We start from the raw sequence: 22255 nt of genomic DNA, 5'->3' as shown, positions 1-22255 counted from the left end.
TCCCTGTTCAGGCTGTAATTGACGATTCTTTCCTTTTGAAGATTCTTCCTATAATTTAACGGTGGAGTGGGAGGGGCTTCCCCTTGCAGGCACCCCTTCCAGCCTCCCAAGTCTGCTTTTAGGGAGATTCTCTTCATTAATTTTCACCCAAGTAAATACTCTTAAGAAACCTCGTGTTTGACACCCTTAACCACTAAGGTGTAGTGAGCCTGCTTTTCTCTACCAGGTTTGGGACCTTCTATATATTTTGTTCGTTTCTGTTTTAAAAATTGTTGCTCAGGGCAGTCCGGGTGGCTCAGCCCGGGGCGTGATCCTGGAGACCCTGGATCGAGTCCCACGTCAGTCTCCCTGCATGGAGCCTGCTTCTCCCTCTGCCTGTGTCTCTGCCTCTCTCTCTCTCTCTGTATCTCTCATGAATAAATAAATAAAATCTTTAAAAAAAAATTGTTGCCCATCCCTTCGGCGGTCTCTGGCGTTTGGGCGCAGCCACGCCTCCCCACGTTGGCTCCGCCCACACAGGCCCCCTGGGTTGGGCCCCGGCGTTCTGTCTCCATGGTTACTGGGCCCACGCGGAGTACCGGCGGCCGGCCCGAGGCAGGGCAGAGCGGGGCGTGGAGGGGACTCGAGGCGCTGCGCCCCGCACCCCCAGGTGTACCGCCAGAGGAGGCCGCGTGCGCAGCAGGTGGAGCCCTGCGGCTGGACGCCCGGGGCAGCCTCGGTTGGGACTCAGCTGCCGTCAGAATTCCTTTCCCGGAGCCCAGACTGAGCGGAAACAGGGGTGGTGTCCGGTCTAGGCGCCCAGGCCGGCAGGTCAGACCTCTCATCCCGCTGAGCGCGCGTCTGAGCCTTCGGGGGTCTGCGGGGCACCGCGGGAGAGCGGAGAAGTGGGGCGGAGGGGAGTCCGTAGCAAGCCCCTGCGGCCCCGCCCCCGCCCCCGCCGCGGCCCCGCCCCCGCCGCGGCCCCGCCCCCGCCGCGGCCCCGCCCCCGCCGCGGCCCCGCCCCCGCCGCGGCCCCGCCCCCGCCGCGGCCCCGCCCCCGCCGCGGCCCCGCCCCCGCCGCTCTCGCGAACGCGCGCAGGCGCCGCTGACACCTGTTGCAAGTACCTGTTGAGTACCTGTTGCAAGCCGCTGTTCTAACCGCTTACTTTATGCCTCGTACTGTTTTAACCAGTAGGTGCACAGAGCTCGCTTAGGTCTTGGGAGGAGGGTACTAGTCATACCAAAGTTTTCAGAGAAGGAAACCGGCTCTCAGAGGGGGGAAGCAAATGCCTAGGGTCTCAGCTAGAAAATGATGGGGTGGCCACGGATCCCAGGCCGTCTGATTGTACTGGACAAAATGCCAAGCGCTACCTTAAATGAACATTAGTGATGCTGAGAGTTCGCCTTATCTACCCGGATTGCCTTTGTTACTCTCTACGTGCAAAGAATCCTGTGCTCAGTTACTGATGCTTGGGAAGATGGGGAAACTCATTAAAACGTACCGCCCTTTATTGGTTTGTAGTAAATGGAATTAATAATTTAGGAGTTTGTCTTTCAAAATGTCCATATTTCACATAATATGCTTTGATTTTTTTTTTCATTTATATTTTTAGTCAAAAGCCCAGACTCCAGCTGGGATGCGCAGGAAAGAGAATTTAGAGGATCTGAGCAAGAATTGTTTTCCTAGAGTCCCATGTAATTATGAGAGATCACTTAGTGAATGTGGTGGACTAAGCATTTCCTCCTAAAAACTATATTTTGCCACCTGCACCGATAGGACTGGGGTTTCTCATTAAATCTACCTCCCTAATACGGTTTAGTCACTAAATTGGAAAAATATATATCATGATATAGAGCTCCTTGGTGTTGACAAGCAGGGCTAGATTTGTACTTCAGTCATTGGGTAAGTGAAGTGGTGGCTAGTCAAGAGTTCTTATTTATTGCTTTTCAAACAGGATTTTCTCGTTCTTGCTGACTCTTGGAATGTTGGCAGTTGGGCTTAGTTCAAAGGTGTAGAGAAGAGAAGAGGACATGCAGGGCAGTTGCCCTGAAATGGCTGCTCCAGTTCTGTTTTGAAAATGGCTCTATTTATGTCATTTTCACAAAATAGGAAATACTTCAGTTCCAATTTGAAGTCCTGATTGCTCTGTCATCAACAAAGTCCTTCAGTTTTATAAATTAGAGAAAAGTTTTTAAATTTTTATAGATGCTAATAAATACTAATAAGTTAATAGATAATAGAATGACTCTTTACAAGTAAAGTGAGAAATCTAAGAGGAAAAAATCATATATAAATACAATTCTTTAAAAAAATAATCATTGTTTTACTTAGGCAGAATGCCTCCCACTCAGGCAGAAAGTGTTATAAAGAATATCATTCGAGAAATAGGACAAGAATGTGCAGGCCATGGAGAGATTGTTTCTGAAACTCTGGCTGCTTTTATGGTAAGAATGAATATTTTTTGAATTATTGCTTTATTGAAAAATAGCTTTAAGTGGTGCTGATTTCCCTCTTAAGATTTTGTGAAGCTTTGCTAAATGTTACTCTGCTGAAAACATATTGAGGCCACTGGACAAGTTAGCAAAAAATGTTTTTTTCTGTGAAGCATGTCATTCTAGATTTATAGACACTGATTTAGAAGATCTTGATTTGTTTTAGAAGCATCGGTAATATTGTTGTGTCAGAGCTATAACATGTATTTTTGTTCACTGTTATAAAAATTACTCATTGCCTTGGTCTCTGTATTCTTGCTTTAGATTTAACAATACATAATAAAAATATGATAAAATATTCAAATAGTTTCCCAATCTAAAATCTATTCACTTTTTTCAATTTATTTCTCCACATAATTTTTCAAACACCATATTCAAATTTGATGGTTATTGCTTGCTTCCTTCAACCTCTAATGAAAGCACTGTGAATTGGGTAATAATAAGAAAATCAGCTGAATAATTGATCCCTGAGTAATCAGGAGGCAGTTTAAAAAATGGAAACAAACCAGTTTCATAATTATATGAAATAAAATTATTTAATAGTTTCTTTCCACTCTCAGGTGAAAGCTGTTGTCTTGGACCCCAGTAATGGCTTTAACATGGATAGAACCCTCATGAAAAGTGATGTACAGAAACTTGTTAAGGTGATTATACGACAGTTCTCAAATTTTAAATTTGTTTGCAATTCTGAATACAATATATGTATTAGCCATTATTGCCTTCAGCTTCATGAAACAAAACCCTACCAACTGGTGGTACAAAAAAATGTGAGATTTATTGTTTCTCATAAAGTCTAAAGATACATAGGTTGTTTTTCCTGGCTTCCTGGGTCACCATCATGCATGTGCCAGTTGGGTTAGTCACTATATTCAGAAAGTAATAGCTTTCTCAGAATTTTTCCCATCTGTTTACATTTATTGACCAGAATGGTACTACAGGCGAGCCAGGGACATTGATTTCTTTTTTTGTTTTCAGCTGAACAAATCTTGTCCCCAATCCAGATTGGGGCTGTTGGTAAGGAAGGATGGATATGGATACTGGCAGGTAGCAATGTCATTAAATGTGACTGTATTTTAGAAACATCTTGTTATTAATCTAATGTTACACTGAGGGATCCCTGGGTGGCGCAGCGGTTTGGCGCCTGCCTTTGGCCCAGGGCCCCATCCTGGAGACCCGGGATCGAGTCCCACGTCGGGCTCCCAGTGCATGGAGCCTGCTTCTCCCTCTGCCTGTGTCTCTGCCTCTCTCTCTCTCTCTCTCTCTCTCTGTGACTATCATAAATAAATAAAAATTAAAAAATTATATTAATGTTACTCTGAGAACATTAACTGACTGGCCATATACTATAGACCTAGCACTAAATTAAGATTCAGATTATTCATTCAGTGTAATTTGTGTTTTTCAATTCTAAAGGAAAAATTGAAGCCACAGCAAATAATTCATAGTTAGAAATCAAGTATATGTGCCTGAACCCCAGTTTTAAGAACCAAAGAAGGCAGGAATTTTAGACATCCTTAGTTTTTTCACATTCTTTTTTAAAATTTTATTTATTTATTTGAGAGAGAGCATGAGCAGGGTCAGGGGCAGAGGGACAAGCACCCAACACAGGGCTCGATCCTAGGACCCTGAGATCATGACCTGAGCCAAAGTCAGATGCTTAACTGACTGAGCCACCAAGGCTTCCTATTTTCTCATATGTTTTAAGTTTGACTCCCTGAATATATATAGGTGCTTACATTTATTTTCTGAACATTCCTAGATGTAGTTCCTAAAAGTTCAACTTTCTTTTTTTTCTCCCAGGCTTAATGATTTTAATATTAATTCCCTCCTTCACATAAAAGACTTGAAGCAAGCTTTCCTAGGCCTGTATATGGGTATTTTCTGGGCTCAAACAAATGGCAGAGAAAACTTTCATCATCCCTATCTTCTTTCACATCCGACAATTCACATAGTGGCACACGGGTCCATATGCAGATGCCACAGGAATCAAGAAGAGTCTTGGAAGCCTGGAGCTGGGGGAATATGTTGTTAGGATGATTCTGCAGTAGAGACACCATGATTCTCTAGAGTAGCCTGGAGCTGGATCTTTCTGTGCTGATTTTAAATGTGGTAGGAAGCCTGTTCTTGCAATACGACTTAGCAAAGTGACTGTGATGGTCAGCCAGAAATTTTATTGGAAAGTTCTGAAGGAGAATCAAGGAGAGTCAGAAAATAAATTTTTCTCTTTTTCAGGGCTCAAGAAGAGTTGTTTCCTACCCCTCACCCCCCCCCCCATACAACTAAGTTGGAAATAATTAAACTCAATATGCTTTTAATATGATAGGTACATAAATTATCAGTGTACATCCTGCATCGGAGGAAAAGACTGTTTTCTTTTTTCTTAATTAAAAATCATGTGGATGAGTTAATTTTCAGATTTGTAAAGTCTGCATTTAAAACAGTGCTTTTACCCCTGGATGGATTCAGATGCAGCGACCAGGCCTCACTCTTGCATTCTGTGTCCCGCTCCCAGAAAAGCAGTGTTGGTGCTCAGGGAGGTACATTGAGAGTGTTGGTGCTGCTGTGCCTGGCAGCTGCAGAAATAAAGCCTAAGGGATGAGAAAGGAAAGAAAGAAGTTGGAGGAGAGGAGAGAAAAGAAAAATTCAGGTTGTTCATCTAAAGGGGCAAAGCAAGGAAGTGGAATGAGCAGTGTATGTGGAGGAAAAATGGGAGAAAACAGACCAGAGGAAGAAATTTTGAAATAGAAGGCAGAGCTAGAGAACTTTTGTGAGCAGAGGAACAGCTTTTCATAAAATTCAAGTAACCCCCAAAATCAGCAAAGAAGTGTTGTTCAAGGCTCGAATAAATAGTAATGAAGAGCGCTAGGTGAGCTCTAGCCAGGAGCATACTCTTCATGGAGCGCTTAGCCACATTCAGATGCATAGACTAAGCAAAGGTGTCAAGTTTCTTGCCTTCAACTAGGCTGTTAGCCACTTGAGTACAGTGATATCGGTGACCTCAGGGAAAGAACTTATTACTTAATAATTGTTGTCCATTGGGTAAACTATGAAGCCTGAAGTCCTCAAAGAGCAATATAATAATAAAAGGAGTTATTGGTGGATAAGTATCAGAAACCATTGCTTTGATGTGTCTCGATTTTTTTGAAAATAACTTTAAAGAATACTTCTGAGTATTTTAGAAAATGTAACTAGAAACATTCATGGGTATTTTTTTTTTTCATTCATGGGTATTTTTTTCTAGCTTTGTGTGTCTCGGCTGTTGGATAGTAAAAATCCATCCCTGGACACCATTAAGATGCAAGTCTACTTTGATATGAATTATACGAGTCGAGGTAACATATATCTACCTATTTTGATACCTTTTTAAAAAGAATCCTATTGTATTTCAGATAGTAAGGGTTTTAATGGGTTTACAATGAACAATTAAAATTTTTAAGCTATCTTTTGAAATTTTTTCCAACTTTGAAGTATATAGTATAGATGGAAATGGTAAATGAGAAAAACACCAATGGCCTTTGTGTTAAAAGTCAATTCTAATTATTATGCCTCTGATAGTAATGCTTCCAAGTCTATTGTGTTTTAACTGTTATAGCACTAATAATATATAATAAATAGAAATTAAACAACCAGCCCATTAAAGTTAAAAGATTCTAATTTGCTGATTTTTTTGTTTGTTTTTGCTTTATAATTATTATCTTATAATGCTTACCTAGGTAACTATTCCAAAATGAAATGAATGATGGGAAATTTAAGTTTAGAACATATTTCTTTATGTAAATAGCATAGTACATACATCAAAGACACACTGGCAACAAGAGAAAAAGGAAAATAAATTTCTCTATAGACAAGAGTGCCTTTGCCCCACTGTAATGCAATCATTACTATCCATTTGGGGATTTTTGTTATCATTTTTTCCCTCTGTGTATTGAATTTTCAGTTATGCTACATATATACGTTATATATCTTGCTTTTTTGCTTAATAATAATGAGATGTTAAAGTGATAAGTAATCATGGAATTGATGAAATCGTAATTTAGATTTTTAAAATTTGCATAAAGTTCTCAGTTGTTTTTGTGGTAAGAGTATAGGTGTGAACTGTGGATGGTTGATATGTGAATTATTGCCCTTGAAATAGTAAAATGGGGTGTCTTACTAAGTTAGTTGCAAGAATTGTACTACTAGTGAATTGTGGCTCCTGCCACAATTAAGCCTAGACCCCATCATATCACAGGAAGAGGGGAGAGAGAAACAGTTCTTGATGTAGCATCATATTATCAATAATTTTACTCAAAGGAAATTTATCTAGAATTAAAATAAAAAAATACATAATTGAACAGGAATATTTACGCTACATACATGTGTATTTATACTATATGTGCTTGCATGCACTGTACTACCTGTGCTTACATATAGTGTAAATATATAGTATGTATATTTATTCTATATGTGCTTATAATATATATTATAAATTGCCTTCTATACTTTCTGCTTAATTAGGAGGTTTTAGGTCTTTTGGATATTATTGTTTGGATTGTCTGTTGAAAGTTTTACGTGTTTTAACAAAGTATGCCATTTAAAGCGCTATAATAAATTTTCCTACTAGATTTTTTCCCTTGAGGTTACTTACTGGCCACTGTGTGTTTTTTATTTTGATTACTACACCTTAAGAAAATACTTGTTTTTGTGCAATAGAATTGCCATACCCAAGCCATTTTTTCCCTCTGGTCCTACACTCTTTTGTGAGAATTCTAAATCAAATATATGGAACATTGTCCTTTGCCAATTTTAGAGGAATTTCTTGAAGAACATCACCGGGTCTTGGAGTCTAGATTAGGTCCTGTTATGAGAGAAATTACAGATAATAGAGCATGTGCTAGAGAAGAATTGGAAAGCCTCTACCGAAAGATTGTCAGCTATGTGCTTCTGTGCTCTGGGCTGGGATCGCCTACAGATATCAAGATTGTCAGAGAGGCAACAGGTAAAAAATCTATATAATTTCCATTACACATGTGAAAAGATATGAACATTGTATCTTACCAAAGATGTTAAATTGAAAGTATTGAAGACTGAGGTCCCCCCATTTTTAAAAAAAGATTTTATTTATTTATTCCTGAGAGACACATAGAGAGAGAGGCAGAGACATAGGCAGAGGGAGAAGCAGGCTCCCTGCAGGGCACCCGATGCGAGACTTGATCCCAGGACCCCAGGATCACCACCTGAGCTAAAGGCAGATGCTCAACCACTGAGCCACCCAGGTGCCCATGAGGTACCCCCCCCCTTTTTTTTAAAGATTTTATTTATTTATGAGACACACAGAGAGAGAGAGAGAGAGGCAGAGACACAGGCAGAGGAAGAAGCAGGCTCCATGCAGGGAGCCTGAGGCGGGACTCGATTCCGGGACTCCAGGATCATGCCCTGGGCCGAAGGCAGGGGCTAAACCACTGAGCCACCCAGGGATCCCCTGAGATCCCCTTTGTATCTGAAAATAAAATCAGCACAGGTAAGAGGTTAAAACTTAGCCAGACTCCTTTCACACTGTGTTTCAACTCTAAAACCCAAGCAGCACTTCTGGAGGGTGCGTATTGTTAATTTTCTTAGAGCTGTACATATCCAGGGACCCATCAGTCCTTAGGAGAGAAACACTGGCAGTACGATTAAGAGTACCAGGCTGACTGGATGATGGGGATCGCTGGAAAGGGAGATTTCATAATGATAAAGGGAGTTGCATCTCTCACTTAAAGTGGATGATAGAAAAGGACACCATTTAATCTTCAGGAAGTATTTGCCCACTTTGATAATTTAAGGTAAGGAATAGGCAAGATTTCTAGCCTTTTAATGATTTTCCTCCACAATTATTTTAAAACGATTTTTCTACTCAGAATCCTAAGTAGAAAGCTTGTTTTCATGCTCATTGTCAAAACATTACTGATGGATACTTAATTATTGAAAAGAGACAAAAGGCAATGGCATTATTTTCAGTAGCCCAGTTTTGATATGTGATAAATTTTGCCATGTGTTCTGTAACCAGGTATTAGAAATTTAAAGAATCACAGAAGTAGCTCTAGGAAGACAGTTCTCAACTTTCTACTGAAAGAAACCTGTGACTTAAATTCTGATATCTTTATTCTACCATTTTGTTGTCCTTCTTGTGGTTTGTTTTAGCTGCCCTACAGAGTGTTTTTCCTCAGGCTGAGCTTGGAACATTTCTAACACTTTCTAAGAAGGACAAAGAACGCCAACTGCATGAACTCACCATGATTGTTACTGGGATCCGTTTGTTTAACCGAGACTGTGGAAAGGGAGGAGAAGGCATTGATGACTGTAGGTATATCATTAGGTTAAGTCTGCAGGTTATACAGGTTTAAAATCTAACTTGCACATTGAGGAAAATAATGCACAGTATTTCACTGGCATTCCTAGATTTATGGTGTGCAGGCTTTTTTTTTTTAAATTTTTTTTAGACAGGGAGAGAGAACACATGCAAGTGGGAGGGTGGGTGGGGGAGGGCAGAGGGGGAGAGAGAGAATCCTAAGTAGGCTCCACACCCACACAGAGCCAGAACATGGCTCAATCTCATGACCCTGAGATCATGACCTGAGCTGAAGTCCAGTGTTAGACACTTAACCAACTCAGCCACCCAGGCACCCCTAAGGTATGCAGTTTTGACTCTACCTTGGATACAGCTAGTCTTCATAGTGGATAGTAATTTTTAATTTTGCCGGGGCAAGACTTACAGCATTATTATTAAAGCTCGTGTGGGAGAGTGAATCAGTGGAAGGAATGAGGGGCCTGCCTGGGGGCCAGCCTCCCCAGTTCATTGGGCTATGGTGTTCTTTCTTTTTTTTTTTTTGAGATTGTATTTATTTGGGTAGCCCAGGTGGCTCAGTGGTTTAGCGCCGCCTTTGGCCCAGGGCTTGATCCTGGAGACCGAGGATCGAGTCCCATGTCAGGCTCCCTGCATGGAACTTGCTTCTCCCTCTGTCTGTGTCTCTGCCTCTCTCTCTTTCTCTCTCTCTCTATCTCTCATGAATAAATAAATACAATCTTTTTCTTTTTTTTTAAGATTGTATTTATTTATTTTTTTAAAAGATTCTATTTATTTATTCATGAGAGACAGAGAGGCAGAAACAGGCAGAGGGAGAAGTAGGCCTCCTGCTGGGAGCCCAGTGTAGGACTCGATCCCAGGACCCTGGGCTCACGTCCCAAGCCAAAGGCAGACATTCAACCACTGAGCCACCCAGGTACCCCAGGCGATGGTGTTCTTTATTCCAAGTCAAATAACCAAAAGGAAATAAAACTTGTGACGTAAAAAATAAAAATCATCCTGAAAAGAGTGGCTGATGCCGTTATGGGATGTGAAAGTCCAAGAGGAGATATTTGTAAACTGCAAATCCAAGAGCATTTACTGTACTGTTATATACTTAATGCATTCATCATCTTGAGTTTGAAGGCACTCTTGAAGTATTTGATCAGGGACTCCATAGAAGGATCTTCCTTATGCATGCCCACTGATAAGGTGTCAGTGTCTTTTACTAGATCACTTATCTAGTGCAATAGGGTCAGTTTTTCTATTCTAAAAACTGTTCTAGAAAGTCCAATTCCTATTCTTTATAAAGTTCTCTATCTTGCTAGACTAATCTGTTATATTGCTGTATCCTGTTGAATTTTGTAATTCACATAGCTTTTTTTCTTTTTCACAAAATATGCCTTTTCTAGAGGCATAAGGCCAGTAGCACATAATACCAAAACCTGTCTCTTCTTTAGATTCTTCTATATTTTAGTGGCAAAGCTGATCTGCTACCTTTTGGTTATCATTCTGACAATATCTTTTGTTTGGACAGGTTTCTTTCTCCCAATTATTTCCTTCATGGTGTGGGAAGAAATGTATGACATGCATGTCTTGTTATTATTAATTTGGTTGAGAAAAAAAACTCACTCAATTTAATGCTCACAATTATGACCACTTTCTAGGCTTCTTTGTAGATTGTTTCGTGTCTCTCAATATGCTTTTAAAAACAGTGCCAGCCATTCTACATGAAGCAATCCCAGCCACCACTCAGCACATTGATTCCCAAATTCAGATTGCCCAGGACCAGGCATACCGCTACACAGCCATCCTGGAGAAAGCAGTGAAGAACCCGCTCATGAGTGTAGAACTTCAGCCATGTATGTTAAAAGAAGCGCTGTATAATGTGCGGCAGTATGAGGTCTTCCTTCAGATCATTTTGGTGAGTTAATGTCATAAGATTTGGCCTTTTCCATAGAATGCAACCACTTTATATATTATGGGGTGAAACAAAAGGCAGAATCAGGTCATTGATAAAGGAGGCATTCTTAATAACTGCTTGACTTATATTGCATCTGTAGGGCTGGGAACTAAAATAGAAATGGGGAAGTTGGATTTTTATTTAATGGAAAATATAAGTAGGGATTGGTTTCTAATTGTTGATTCTCTTTGGTGCCCAGTAGAATGGTAGTTAGCATGCTGTAGTTAAGCAGTGGTATGTGTGTGCATGTAAGTAATACTGCATTGTTTTCACACAGAGCACATATTTAGTCTACTTTTTGGCAGGTAGTTGGCACCTAAATAATTTTTATGTGAACATTTGTTATTGGAAAAATTGGTTGAAAAGATTTTTATTGCTAATATTTTTAGATTTAATGAACAAGCCAAACAGTATCCCCAAATAGTTGGAAAAGTTGGTAAAGTGGTGATTTAAAATTTGTTTTTAAAGTGGCAGAGCACTTTCTTTCAGATGGAAACTTACTCAAAATCCTAAAAATACAAAACAGGAATCTAGAAGAAAGGATTGAGGGACCTTATCACCAACGAACATCTCCATCCTGCCCTAGGGTTTTAGCAGACACAGTTCGTAAACTACATCTTTATAGCAAGCTATGTTCCTATCAGTCAATGATTTTGTTTTTTGTTTTGTTTTTTTTTTTAGTTTTATTGAGGTATAATTGACAATACTCTAAGATATTCAAAGTATACAAAGTCATGATTTGATATATGTATACATTGTGAAAGCAACTTCTCCCATCGAATTAATTAACACGTTCATTCCACTGGTCACTGTTTACCTTTATACAACCTCTGTGTTCCAAGTCATGCGTCCAAGTCATGCGTTCCAAGTCATGGACTGTCCTTTTTTTTTTTCTTTTAAGTTTTTATTTATTTCTTCATGAGGGCACAGAGAAAGAGGCAGAGAGAGACATAGGCAGAGGGAGAAGCAGGCTCCATGCAGGGAACCCGATGTGAGACTCAATTCTGGGACCTCGGGATCACACCCTGAGCCAAAGGCAGATCCCTCAACTGCTGAGCCACCCAGGCATCCCTGAACTGTCTTTTATATGACTGAACATTACTAATGTCTTGAAAGACAGAACGGGATGTGTTCTCAACTTGTATCTTAATGACTTGTTACTACTTCTGGATGCACTTGATCTGTCTTCTCTCTTTACTGTAGAGAATAGAAAAATAAACATCCAGATGATATGACTTCATTGCAACAAACTAGTAGGTGGTGTTCACAACTGCCCTACTATCTAATTGTCTTCAGAAATGAGGACTCTAGGTCAGCTGTTCTAAATTGAATGATTCTTTTGGGTAGATGTTCTTCTAACATGAAGTTGTGGTTATCAGCCTTTTATAACTAGTCAGATACTAAGAGGATTTTACAATCAATTTATTTTGAAGTGCTTGCAGGTCCACAAGAGTAAGAACCTCACATTTACTCTGTTATCTGTGTTTGGAAGCGATATCATAAGAAAGAACCTTTGGAAACTGTCACTCATAACGTAAAGATGTTGTAGAGAATGTCATTTATTATAGCGCATCTTTTCAGAGCTTTTAATCATGGGGCATGTTCAGCTAACTTCCAGTCTAAAAATCTCATTGGGGTTCTCATTCTCAGAGCTAGAGGGACAGTAAGTAGAAGGTAAAGTGATGAGCGTGGGTTCTGCAACCAGAACATATTGGGTCCTAATCCTGACTTTGCCACTTATTAAATCTATGCCCTTGGGATCCCTGGGTGGTGCAGTGGTTTAGCGCCTGCCTTTGGCCTGGGGCGTGATCCTGGAGACCCAGGATCGAATCCCATGTTGGGCTCCCGGTGCATGGAGCCTGCTTCTCCCTCTGCCTGTGTCTCTGCCTCTCTCTCTCTCTCTCACTGTGTGCCTATCATAAAAAAAAAAAAAAAAAAAAAAAAAAGATCATGAAACTTAAAAAAATAAAAAATAAAAAAATAAAAAAAAATAAATCTATGCCCTTGAGGAAATTGCCTAACCTCTCTGTGTCTTGGTTTCCAGATCTGTAAAATGGGGTTGTTGATAGCTCATACTATATAAGGTAGAACAGTGCCTGGCATGTAGTTATGGGCTCATTAAATTGATAATTATGCTGATGCTGTTAATGTTTATTAATGCCACCATCATCATTGTTTTAGGGCTTTAGCAGAACAGCTCTGATTTTATTTCTGTAGGGGAGTGAACTGGAGAGCTCTTAGGTTTCTAGACAGTATCTCATTTTTAAGCCCTTTGCTGCTTATGTTATTGAGAAAGTTAACTTTCTCATCTCACCACTCTTTGTGACTATTTCATGTTAACTTCAGTCAGGGTCAGAATGAGTTCTCCTAATTGTCATCTGCCTCTTTTTGGCTTACTCACTGTTTCGTTGTTGTTTTGTTTTTAAATATCCAATCTTCTCTCATCAATCTACCTTAGTTATAGTTAAGGTTGTTTTATTACAGAATGGATATTAGTTTGATTAGTATTATCTCTAGGATATAAAATATGTCAGTTTATGTTTAGCTGAGAATTTTTCCTGTCTATAAAATCTGTGAATGTTCTTTTTTAAGGTCACATTATTTGATAGGTATATTAATATAACTTTTTGAAGAGTTGATTTTGATTTAAAATTTTTTCTTCTGCCAATGCTACATACAGCTTATGTAAACATTTAAAAAATTTAATTATAGCCTGGGTAAGGTAGTGAGTTATTTTTTTTTCTTCAATTAGGACTTTATCTGGTACAGTAAACAAATCTAGATTCTGTGAAAGAGAAGAAGGAGGAGTAATCACAATGTTGTTGACTTGTCTTAGCTGAGAGAACAGAATTCCATCCTCTGTGGGCTTTTGAAGTGCAAGACAGTCACCAAAGAGAGAAAGCCACTTACTGTTATGATGCAAATAAGTGCTGCAGTTGTAATGTAACATTTCTTTAAATGTATATGTCAAGACTTTTGTAGACTTTCTCCCTAAGCTATGTTTGCAGGGCTATTCACAGAATAGACAACCCCAGACTTCTTGATTGTTCATGATAATGCAAGTAAACAAATCAGGTGGAATTTGTACTTCTTTTAGACTTGTTAAAAATGTCCGTGGAACAAAATATGAGGAATTTATCAATTAAAAGGGAATGGGGAAGAAGCATGCCAACTTCACATGCTTTTTTCCCTAAGCATTTTTTGGACCACATTATGAAAAAAAATATTTTTTTTAAGTGATAGCATTCCCAGAGGACTAATTTAATTTTTTTTCCACCAACAGTCTCATTAGAAATAGGTTTAAGTGTTAGGATGCTGTCAATTTCATGGTGGCAGATACAAGTTTTTCAAAATGCAAATTTTATCTTTGGCAACCAAAGCTGTTGTTTCTCTGAAGTGACAGACTCATTTCATTTACTTGTTTGAAGAAAATATCTGCCAAATAGCTAAGGCTCAGTAGTTATAATTTATTGGTCAGTTGCTTTATCAAGTAAAAATGATGTTCTGCTGGGGGGAAAAATGCTAGTTCAGCTCAGAATTCAATCAGTAAGTATTTTCCTGGGAGAACTATGCATTTTAATATACAGCAGACATGTTTTACATGTACTTTCCATCTCATCACACTGATTACTAAAAGGCTTGTACTTAAGGATCAAGATTTAATAAAACTAATTCTTTTTACTGTATCATCAAAGATATTCTTAAGTGAAACTGCCTTTTTTATTGAGATATAATCGACACATAACATTATATTGGTTTCAGTTGTACAAGGTATTGATTCAGTATATGTGTATGTTACAAAATGAATACGGCAGTAAGTAACATCCTTCACCACACAGTTACAATTTTTTTTTGTGATGAGAACTTTTAAGATTTACTCTTTTAGCAACTTTCAAATATACGATGCAATATTATTAACTATAGTCACCATGCTGTTACATTATATCCCCAGGACTTATTTATCTTATAACTGGAAGTTTATATCTTTTGACTCCTGTCACCCATTTTACCCCCATCCCCACCCCCTGCCAATGGAAATGACTAGTCTGTTCTCTGTATTTATGAGATTGGGTTTTTTCTTGTTTTTAGGTTTTTTTAGATCTCACATATAAGTAAGATCATACTATATTTGTCTTTCTCCATCTAACCTATTTCACTTAACATAACACCCTTAGGGACTGTCTATGTTGTCTCAAGTGGCAAGATTTCCTTCTTTTTTTATAGCTGAATAATATTCCACTGTGTATATATGCCATATTTTCTTTATCTGTTCATCCATCAATGGTCACTTAGGTTGCTTCTTTGTCTTGACTATTATAAATAATGCTGCAGTGAATATGGGGATACATATATCTTTTCTGGTTGCCGTTTTCATTTCCTTTGGACATATACCCAGAAGTGGAATTGCTAGATCATAGGGTATTTCTATTTTTCATTTTTTGAAGAATCTTCATACTGTTTTTCACACTGACCATACCAATTTACTTTTCCCACCAATAGTGCATGAGGGTTTGCTTTTCTCCACATCTTGCCAACACTTGTCTTCTTGATACTAACAGGTGATATCTCACTGTGGTTTTAATTTGCCTTTCCCTGATGGTAAGTGATATCGAACACTTTTTCATGTATTTGTTGGCTATTTGTATGTCTTCTTTGGAAAAATGTTATTCAGATCTTCTACCCATTTGTTAATTGGATTGTTTGGGAGGTTTTTTTCTTGCTATTTATTTGTATGAGTTCTTTGTATATCTTATATATTAACCTCTTATCAGATATATGATTTGCAAATATTTTCTTCCATTCAGCAGGTTGCCTTTTCATTTTGTTGTGATGGTTTCCTTTGCTGTAGAAGCTTTTTAGTTTGATGTAGACCTATTTGTTTATTATTGCTCTTGTTGCCTTTGCTTTTGGTGTCAAATCCAAAAAATCACCCCCAAGATTGCTATCAAGAAGCTTACTCTGCCCTATGTTTTCCTTTAGAAATTTAATAGCTTGGGTCTTACATCCAAGTCCTTAATCCAATAGGAGTTGATTTTCTGTATGGTTTAAGATAGGGGTCCAGGTTCATTCTTTTTGTATGTTGCTGTCCAGTTTTCCCAACACCATTTATTCAAGAGACTATCCTTTCCCCATTGCATATTCTTGCCTTATTTGTCATAAATTAGTTGGCCATATATGATGGGGTTGTTTCTGGGCTCACTATTCTGTTCTATTAATATATGTGTCTGTTTTTATGCCACTACTATAGTTTTAATTACTATAGCTTTGTAATACAGTTTGAAATTAGGTAGTGTGATGCCTCCAGCTTTGTTCTTCTTTCTCTAGATTACTTGGCTACTTGGGGTCTTCTATGCCTCTATGTAAGTTTTAGGATTGTTATTCTATTTCTTTGAAAAATGCCATTGGAATTTTGATATTGCATTGAATCTGTAGATTGATTTGCATAGCATGAACATTTTAACAATATTAATTCTTCTAGTTCATGAACACAGAATATCTTTCTATTTATTTGTGAGGACCAACTTTACAACTAAAACTTCCACATCATTGTGAACAAATTCTTTTAGATACATGTAAGCAGAGTGATTGTTTTAGGTCATTATCAGGAAAAATCAAGAAGTCCTGTGTGCCTATTCTGTGATTGGTCCCTGAAAACATGGCTCCAGGGAGGAAGTCTAAAGTATCTTCAGTTATAGGCTTAAAGAAATTATGTGTTGGATGAAACTTTTACTTTGGAGAGCATATGCTGATTTATTTGTTTTCTTGTTGCTGTTGCACAAATCTAAAGAGATTTTTAGGACTCCATTCTCATATTTGATTTCTAAAACCTAACAAACAAGGGGAATAACTGTGGGGTAGATGAGAGACTTATTAGATGGGATAGACAATTACATGGAGCATGACAGAAGGGGAAGGGAGATATTTAAAGAATAATATGGGTAAAATTAAGACAGGATAATGGTACATTTGTGAATAAAGATTGTGTTAGTTGAAATACAGTAATATATGATATTTTTATGAAATAATTGTCATTTAAAAATATCTAGTAACGCTTGTGGTTTGGCTACAAGTATCTGAAGACTTAAATGCTTTTTTTTTTCTCTTCAAGTGATTGTCACTCTTTTACACTGTAATGATAAATCCATACCATTTCCATTTCTAGTCAAATCTCAGACAGTACAATATAATGGATAAGAGCTGAGCTCTAGGTTCTGATGGTCTGGGACAGAACCATGATTCCACCCTTTATTAACTATATCCTTGGGCAATTTCCTTACCTTTCTGCATCTTGGTTTTCCTATTTATACTCATCCCTTTTTTTGGACTTAGAAGTATTTAATATGATTTTAGCATACAGTAGGAATAAATGTAATTATTTCAGAGTCAACCTTTAACATCTTATTTTTGGATGTAACTTTTAAAAACCTTAGTATCCAGGGGATCCCTGGGTGGCGCAGTGGTTTGGCGCCTGCCTTTGGCCCAGGGCACGATCTTGGAGACCCAGGATCGAATCCCACATTGGGCTCCTGGTGCATGGAGCCTGCTTCTCCCTTTGCCTGTGTCTCTGCCTCTCTCTCTCTCTCTCTCTCTCTCTCTGTGACTATCATAAATAAAAAAAATAATAATAAATAAAAAAATAAAAATAAAAACCTTAGTATCCAAATAATTTTTGGAAGAACACCTCATTAATATTATTATTGAGGGTGGGAAAATAACAGCTGAACAAATCTGTGTCATAGGATCCATTTCTCAGGAATATAATTATAGCACATATCAATACCTTGAGAAAAAGAATACCTTTGGGAAAAATTATAGCTTTTGTATTTCAAAAGATTCACCCATCCAACAAATATTTCTGGAGCACTATCCATGTGCCAGTACCATTCTTGGTTTGAGGATACCAGGGAGAACAGAATTTCTGCTTTCATTGTGCTTACCTTCAGGAGGTTTGGGGACCATATGGGACTTAAAATACATGATTTTTGTAGTGAAATTATAAAAATGTTAATGTACATTATGTTGTTTTCATAGTCAGATGTAATTACCTGTGCTCAAGAGGTAGAAATGATGACAAAGCAATTAGGAGCCCAACTGGAACAATTAAAAATGACTATAAAGTCAAAGACAGCTGTTCCAACATCACAAGTCTTCGTAAGTATTCACCATCAACTTTGACCTTGCTTAAGAGTGAGTATACCTTTGAGTCCTACATAATTGAATCAGAAGTAATTATATTTAATTACTAAAAATATATTTGTTTTATAAAGTTGGTCCTGTTCTTTATGGTTATTTTGTACTACTAGTGTAGGTTGGATGAGGGAATTCTCTTTGTAGGCAATTGCTACAAATTGGAGATGCAGATATATGTTATGGTAGCCATAATGTCAGTAAAGTTTGTGGCAACCTTTACTGAATTCATAATGCAATATTGAAAACATGTTCACAGTGGCTGGTTAGAAATTGTCTTCAGCAAAGAGATGGTGTAACTTGTGACCTCTATGAAGAGATAGAGGATAACTACTGTGTTTACTAGGCCTATATACTGACTTTCTGATTACCTGCACCATCTTATGGGCAAATCTGGTAGTCCTAAGGAGGTATAAGATGCATATACAGTATTTTATAGAGCAGTTTGAAGCTCTGATAATTTTCTGTAACCATTTCTAATATTAGGTTTTATTATTTATTTTATACATTTTTTATTGGAGTTTGATTTGCCAACATACAGCATAACAGCCAGTGCTCATCACCACCCTCAGCCCATCACCCAGTCACCCCAACCCCCTGCCCACCTCCCCTTCCACCACCCCTCGTTTGTTTCCCAGAGTTTGGAGTCTTTCATGTTCTGTTACCCTCTCTGATATTTCCCATTTTCTCTCCTTTCTACTATAATCCCTTTCACTATTTTTTATATTCCCCAATGAATGAGACCATATGTTTGTCCTTCAATTGACTTACTTCACTCAGCATAATAACCTCCAGCATAATACCCTTCAGTTCTATCCACGTTGTAAGCAAATGTATTTGTCATTTATAATGGCTGAGTAATATTTCATTATATTAATATTAGGTTTTAAAACCAAGAAACAAAAGGCTATGTAGGACCTGATTAATTTTTTATGTTTATTCTATATGTCAGTGATCTTTAATATGAATAAAAAACATTTTATCTCACTGACCTAAAATCTTTAACTTGCAGATCACAAAATATGCCCCAAGATGTATCTCTAGATTTTCCAGGTTCTTTTAAATCATAATTGAGCCAGATAAATCTAATGGTAATGAGTCATATTTAGTTTTTTTTTCTTTAAAAGAAAAGATCTTTTCCCTTGATATTTTGAGGTCAAGCATCCATGAAACTTTCTTAGGGGATCAAATGTGTTTGACTTTTTTGGGTAAATTAACTTTATGACAATCACATTAAAATAAAATGCTTTGAAATAAAATACAAGTTTTTTTTTTTTTTAAGATTTTATTTATTTATTCATGAGAGACACAGAGAGAGAGGCAGAGACATAGGCAGAGGGAGAGGCAGGCTCCCTGCAGGGAGCCTGATGCAGGACTCTGTCCCAAGACCCTGGCATCATGACCTGAGCCAAAAGCAGATACTCAACTACTGAGCCACCCAAGCGTCCCCAAGTTTTTTTCTCATAACTTATGAGTCCAGATGCTATGTAGATGTTATTGTTTAACTTCAGGAGACTTTGACTTATCTTCAGGAAGAATGAATTTCTTTACAAACACAAATTTGTTAAAAGAGTACAGTGACTTATAATTTTATGAGCCAGTTATATTTTGAACATTGCTTTCTCCTGCTCAGCCCATCTTCATTGCACTCTCCAGACTGTGGACTAGCTTCCAGGATGAAACTGTTTTGATTAGTGTCCTCAGCAATTTAACAACTCATCTTGAGCCATTCCTGGGTGCTCATGATCTACTCTTTCCTGAGAAAGTAATGCAGAATCTTCTTGATGGACTGACTGTGAAAACCGATGTGTGCAGGGTGAAAGAACACTTGGGTAATAGAAATCATCCTTGACTTCCTCTTCCTCTTAACATTGCCTCTAGAATAAAGCTACTCTTGTTTTAAAAATTTCATGTGTGGGACACTTGGCAGGCTCGGTCCCAGGAGCCCATGTTCCTGGATCTTGGGGTTGTGAGTTCAAGCCTCACATTGGGTGTAGACTTTACTTTAAAAAAAATAAGAAGTTCAGGCTCCTTCTGATAAGGTATTAAACATCTCTCTTGATTAAAAGAGTAGTAATGTTTGTTATAGAAAATATTGCAAACAGAAAACGCATAAACCGAATACCTTACTATCCAGCAATAACCATTCTTCATGGTATTGTAAGCATTTTAGTTGATAATATGCTCCTTGCCTATGTGTTTCTATTGTAGTCTTTGTGATTTTATTATTGATTCATAGTAGAAAATACTATTATTCTTTGCCATATTTTTTGCAAGTAAAGCTCCATTTCTTTGGAATGCTATTTGCCATATATCCACTTCAGAGTCAGGCTGAAATGTATAAATCAGTGAATTTTATTCCCGCACATTTGAGCTTATTTTAGAACCTTTAAGAGATGCATTGATTCTTATGAAAAGGCTGTCTTTATCAACAAACTACTTTTTCCTGTTTTGGCATCTTCTTAGTTAAAGACAACTTGAAGTTCATGAGAAATGCCAAAATAGAGTCTGAAAGTTGTTGCCTAAAAAGGTTTTTCTAGAAAATGAAATCAGATAATTTACTCTCTAAATTTCCTTTTCAAATTCAAGTTTTGTTGAAAGTGGAAAATAAAAATGAAGTGGTAATTTCCATTCTTAAACTATTAGAATATAAACCCCCTGCAAACTAAATCAGAAAGACTCAAAGTATCCTTCCAGTTAAAGTTTTTTCTACCCCTTTTATTTTGTTAAAACAGCCTATCTACACAAATACTACATGAAATTAAGATGTTAAAGTCACTTCAACAGTAGATGTTAAACTCAACCATATTGGCAAGACAACTGACTGCTTAGAGTTAACGTGTCATTTTCCACCATATGTCACCACTTTATATTCAATAGGGCACTATCAGTTACTGATCCCAGTGAATTGGGAGACCCAATATTCTTCTAAAAGAATTTAATTGACACTTGCCACATCTCATCCCTTTCTTGAGGCTTTCAGGGCATAGCAGGAAAAAAGAAAGAAGGTTTATTTTCCCCAGCATTTGCATTTACTTCTTGTTGTGACCAAAAGGGCATTTGTGGTAGCTGATGTTCTGATATACAGCCAGGCCCAGAAGTATAGTAGGATTGCAAAAGATAAGAACCCTGGAGACCAGTGTCTTATAAATATGCATTTTTATTTGAAGAAAAAAAAATTTAGACAATGTGTTTATCACATGTCTATAGGTAAACCAGTGACCATTAGGAAGAATTTTAAAAGTGTAAAGAACAAAAATTGTACATCTTATCAAAAGTAAGTTACTGAGAGATAAATCCTTGAATCTTTCCATTGAGTACATTCCCCGCCATTTTAAGAAGCAATAGTCCTAGTATGTCAGCATCATATTCAAAGTATTTGGCCACCTAGTATATTATAAAGAGTTCTACTGCCTTGAGTGAAGTCTGTCTCTCTCTATTCTAGTTACATAGCAGCCAGTCTTTTCTGCTCATTTCCTTGTTGTTTACTCTTCTTATTGATTAAAGTTTTTCTTGTCTTCCTCTTTCATTTTAGAAGATAGAGTACATCTGGTGGATTTCAGAAAGCAAGAATGGCTTTTCCCAGAAACAACAGCAAATTTTGATAAATTGCTAATTCAGTATCGAGGATTCTGTGGTTATACATTTGCCACAACAGATGGTCTTCTCCTTCCAGGTATATTGTTGGGAACAACATTACTTTGACTTTCCCATTTTTTCTTTGGATAAAGTGCTATTATTGTCACTTATTCACTTTTTTTAAAAAAACGTATTCATTTTTAAAATTTTATGGGATCGGTGGTGAACTAGGAAAGGAGCCACAAAGATGATCCAGACCAAAGTCTTCATCTTTGAAGTACTCATGGAATAATCTGGTAGACTGACATAACCAAGAAATTATGCTATGAATGATGAGTGATGGAATGTGTATATAATGAAATATGGATGCCACAGTATTGTAAAAAGAGGGATGACTCAGACGTCCAATGAAATTCACATGGCATTACTAAAATATATCATCTTCCAAAGTAATTACTTGAAAGAGCAACTCTAACTGGCTGGTTATGTTTATTAAACAATATGTTGTCACTTTATGGTTACATTCCATTAACATAGATCAGGATTTCTGGATAAGTCAGATCTGTCTAAGGAAATGGCCAGTATTTTATCAAGTAAAAATATCTCTGTGATGTATAGATTACTAGGGCTTTCCTAAAACAAAGAGTAAGCCAGAAATTATTATCCAAAAAGTTCTCTATGAATTGGTAATTAAAAAGTCATTTAGGGCTATACTGAAAACAGTTTGACAAAATTATTTCTAATTTATC

General features: G+C 37.6%; 1 protein-coding gene across 2 annotated transcripts in view; it reads left to right on the top strand.

Moving 5' to 3' along the window:
- Window positions 1–1122: 1122 nt before the first annotated feature.
- CFAP206 (cilia and flagella associated protein 206) overlaps window positions 1123–22255 on the top strand; it is a 31887-nt gene continuing 10754 nt past the window's right edge. For both annotated transcript variants that reach the window (XM_041767960.1, XM_041767952.1), the window contains exons 1-10: window positions 1123–1170; window positions 2312–2424; window positions 3033–3116; window positions 5714–5804; window positions 7262–7450; window positions 8635–8793; window positions 10492–10700; window positions 17772–17891; window positions 19561–19759; window positions 21463–21603. In XM_041767960.1, the coding sequence (XP_041623894.1) occupies window positions 1149–1170; window positions 2312–2424; window positions 3033–3116; window positions 5714–5804; window positions 7262–7450; window positions 8635–8793; window positions 10492–10700; window positions 17772–17891; window positions 19561–19759; window positions 21463–21603 (1327 nt within the window). In that variant the 5' untranslated portion in view covers window positions 1123–1148. The remainder of the gene's footprint in view (window positions 1171–2311; window positions 2425–3032; window positions 3117–5713; window positions 5805–7261; window positions 7451–8634; window positions 8794–10491; window positions 10701–17771; window positions 17892–19560; window positions 19760–21462; window positions 21604–22255) is intronic.

The sequence above is a fragment of the Vulpes lagopus genome, chromosome 1, assembly GCF_018345385.1.
Source record: "Vulpes lagopus strain Blue_001 chromosome 1, ASM1834538v1, whole genome shotgun sequence".
NCBI classification, from domain to species: Eukaryota; Metazoa; Chordata; class Mammalia; order Carnivora; family Canidae; genus Vulpes; species Vulpes lagopus.
Note: the sequence above shows the minus strand (reverse complement) of the source record. Positions and strands in the feature narration are given on the sequence as shown.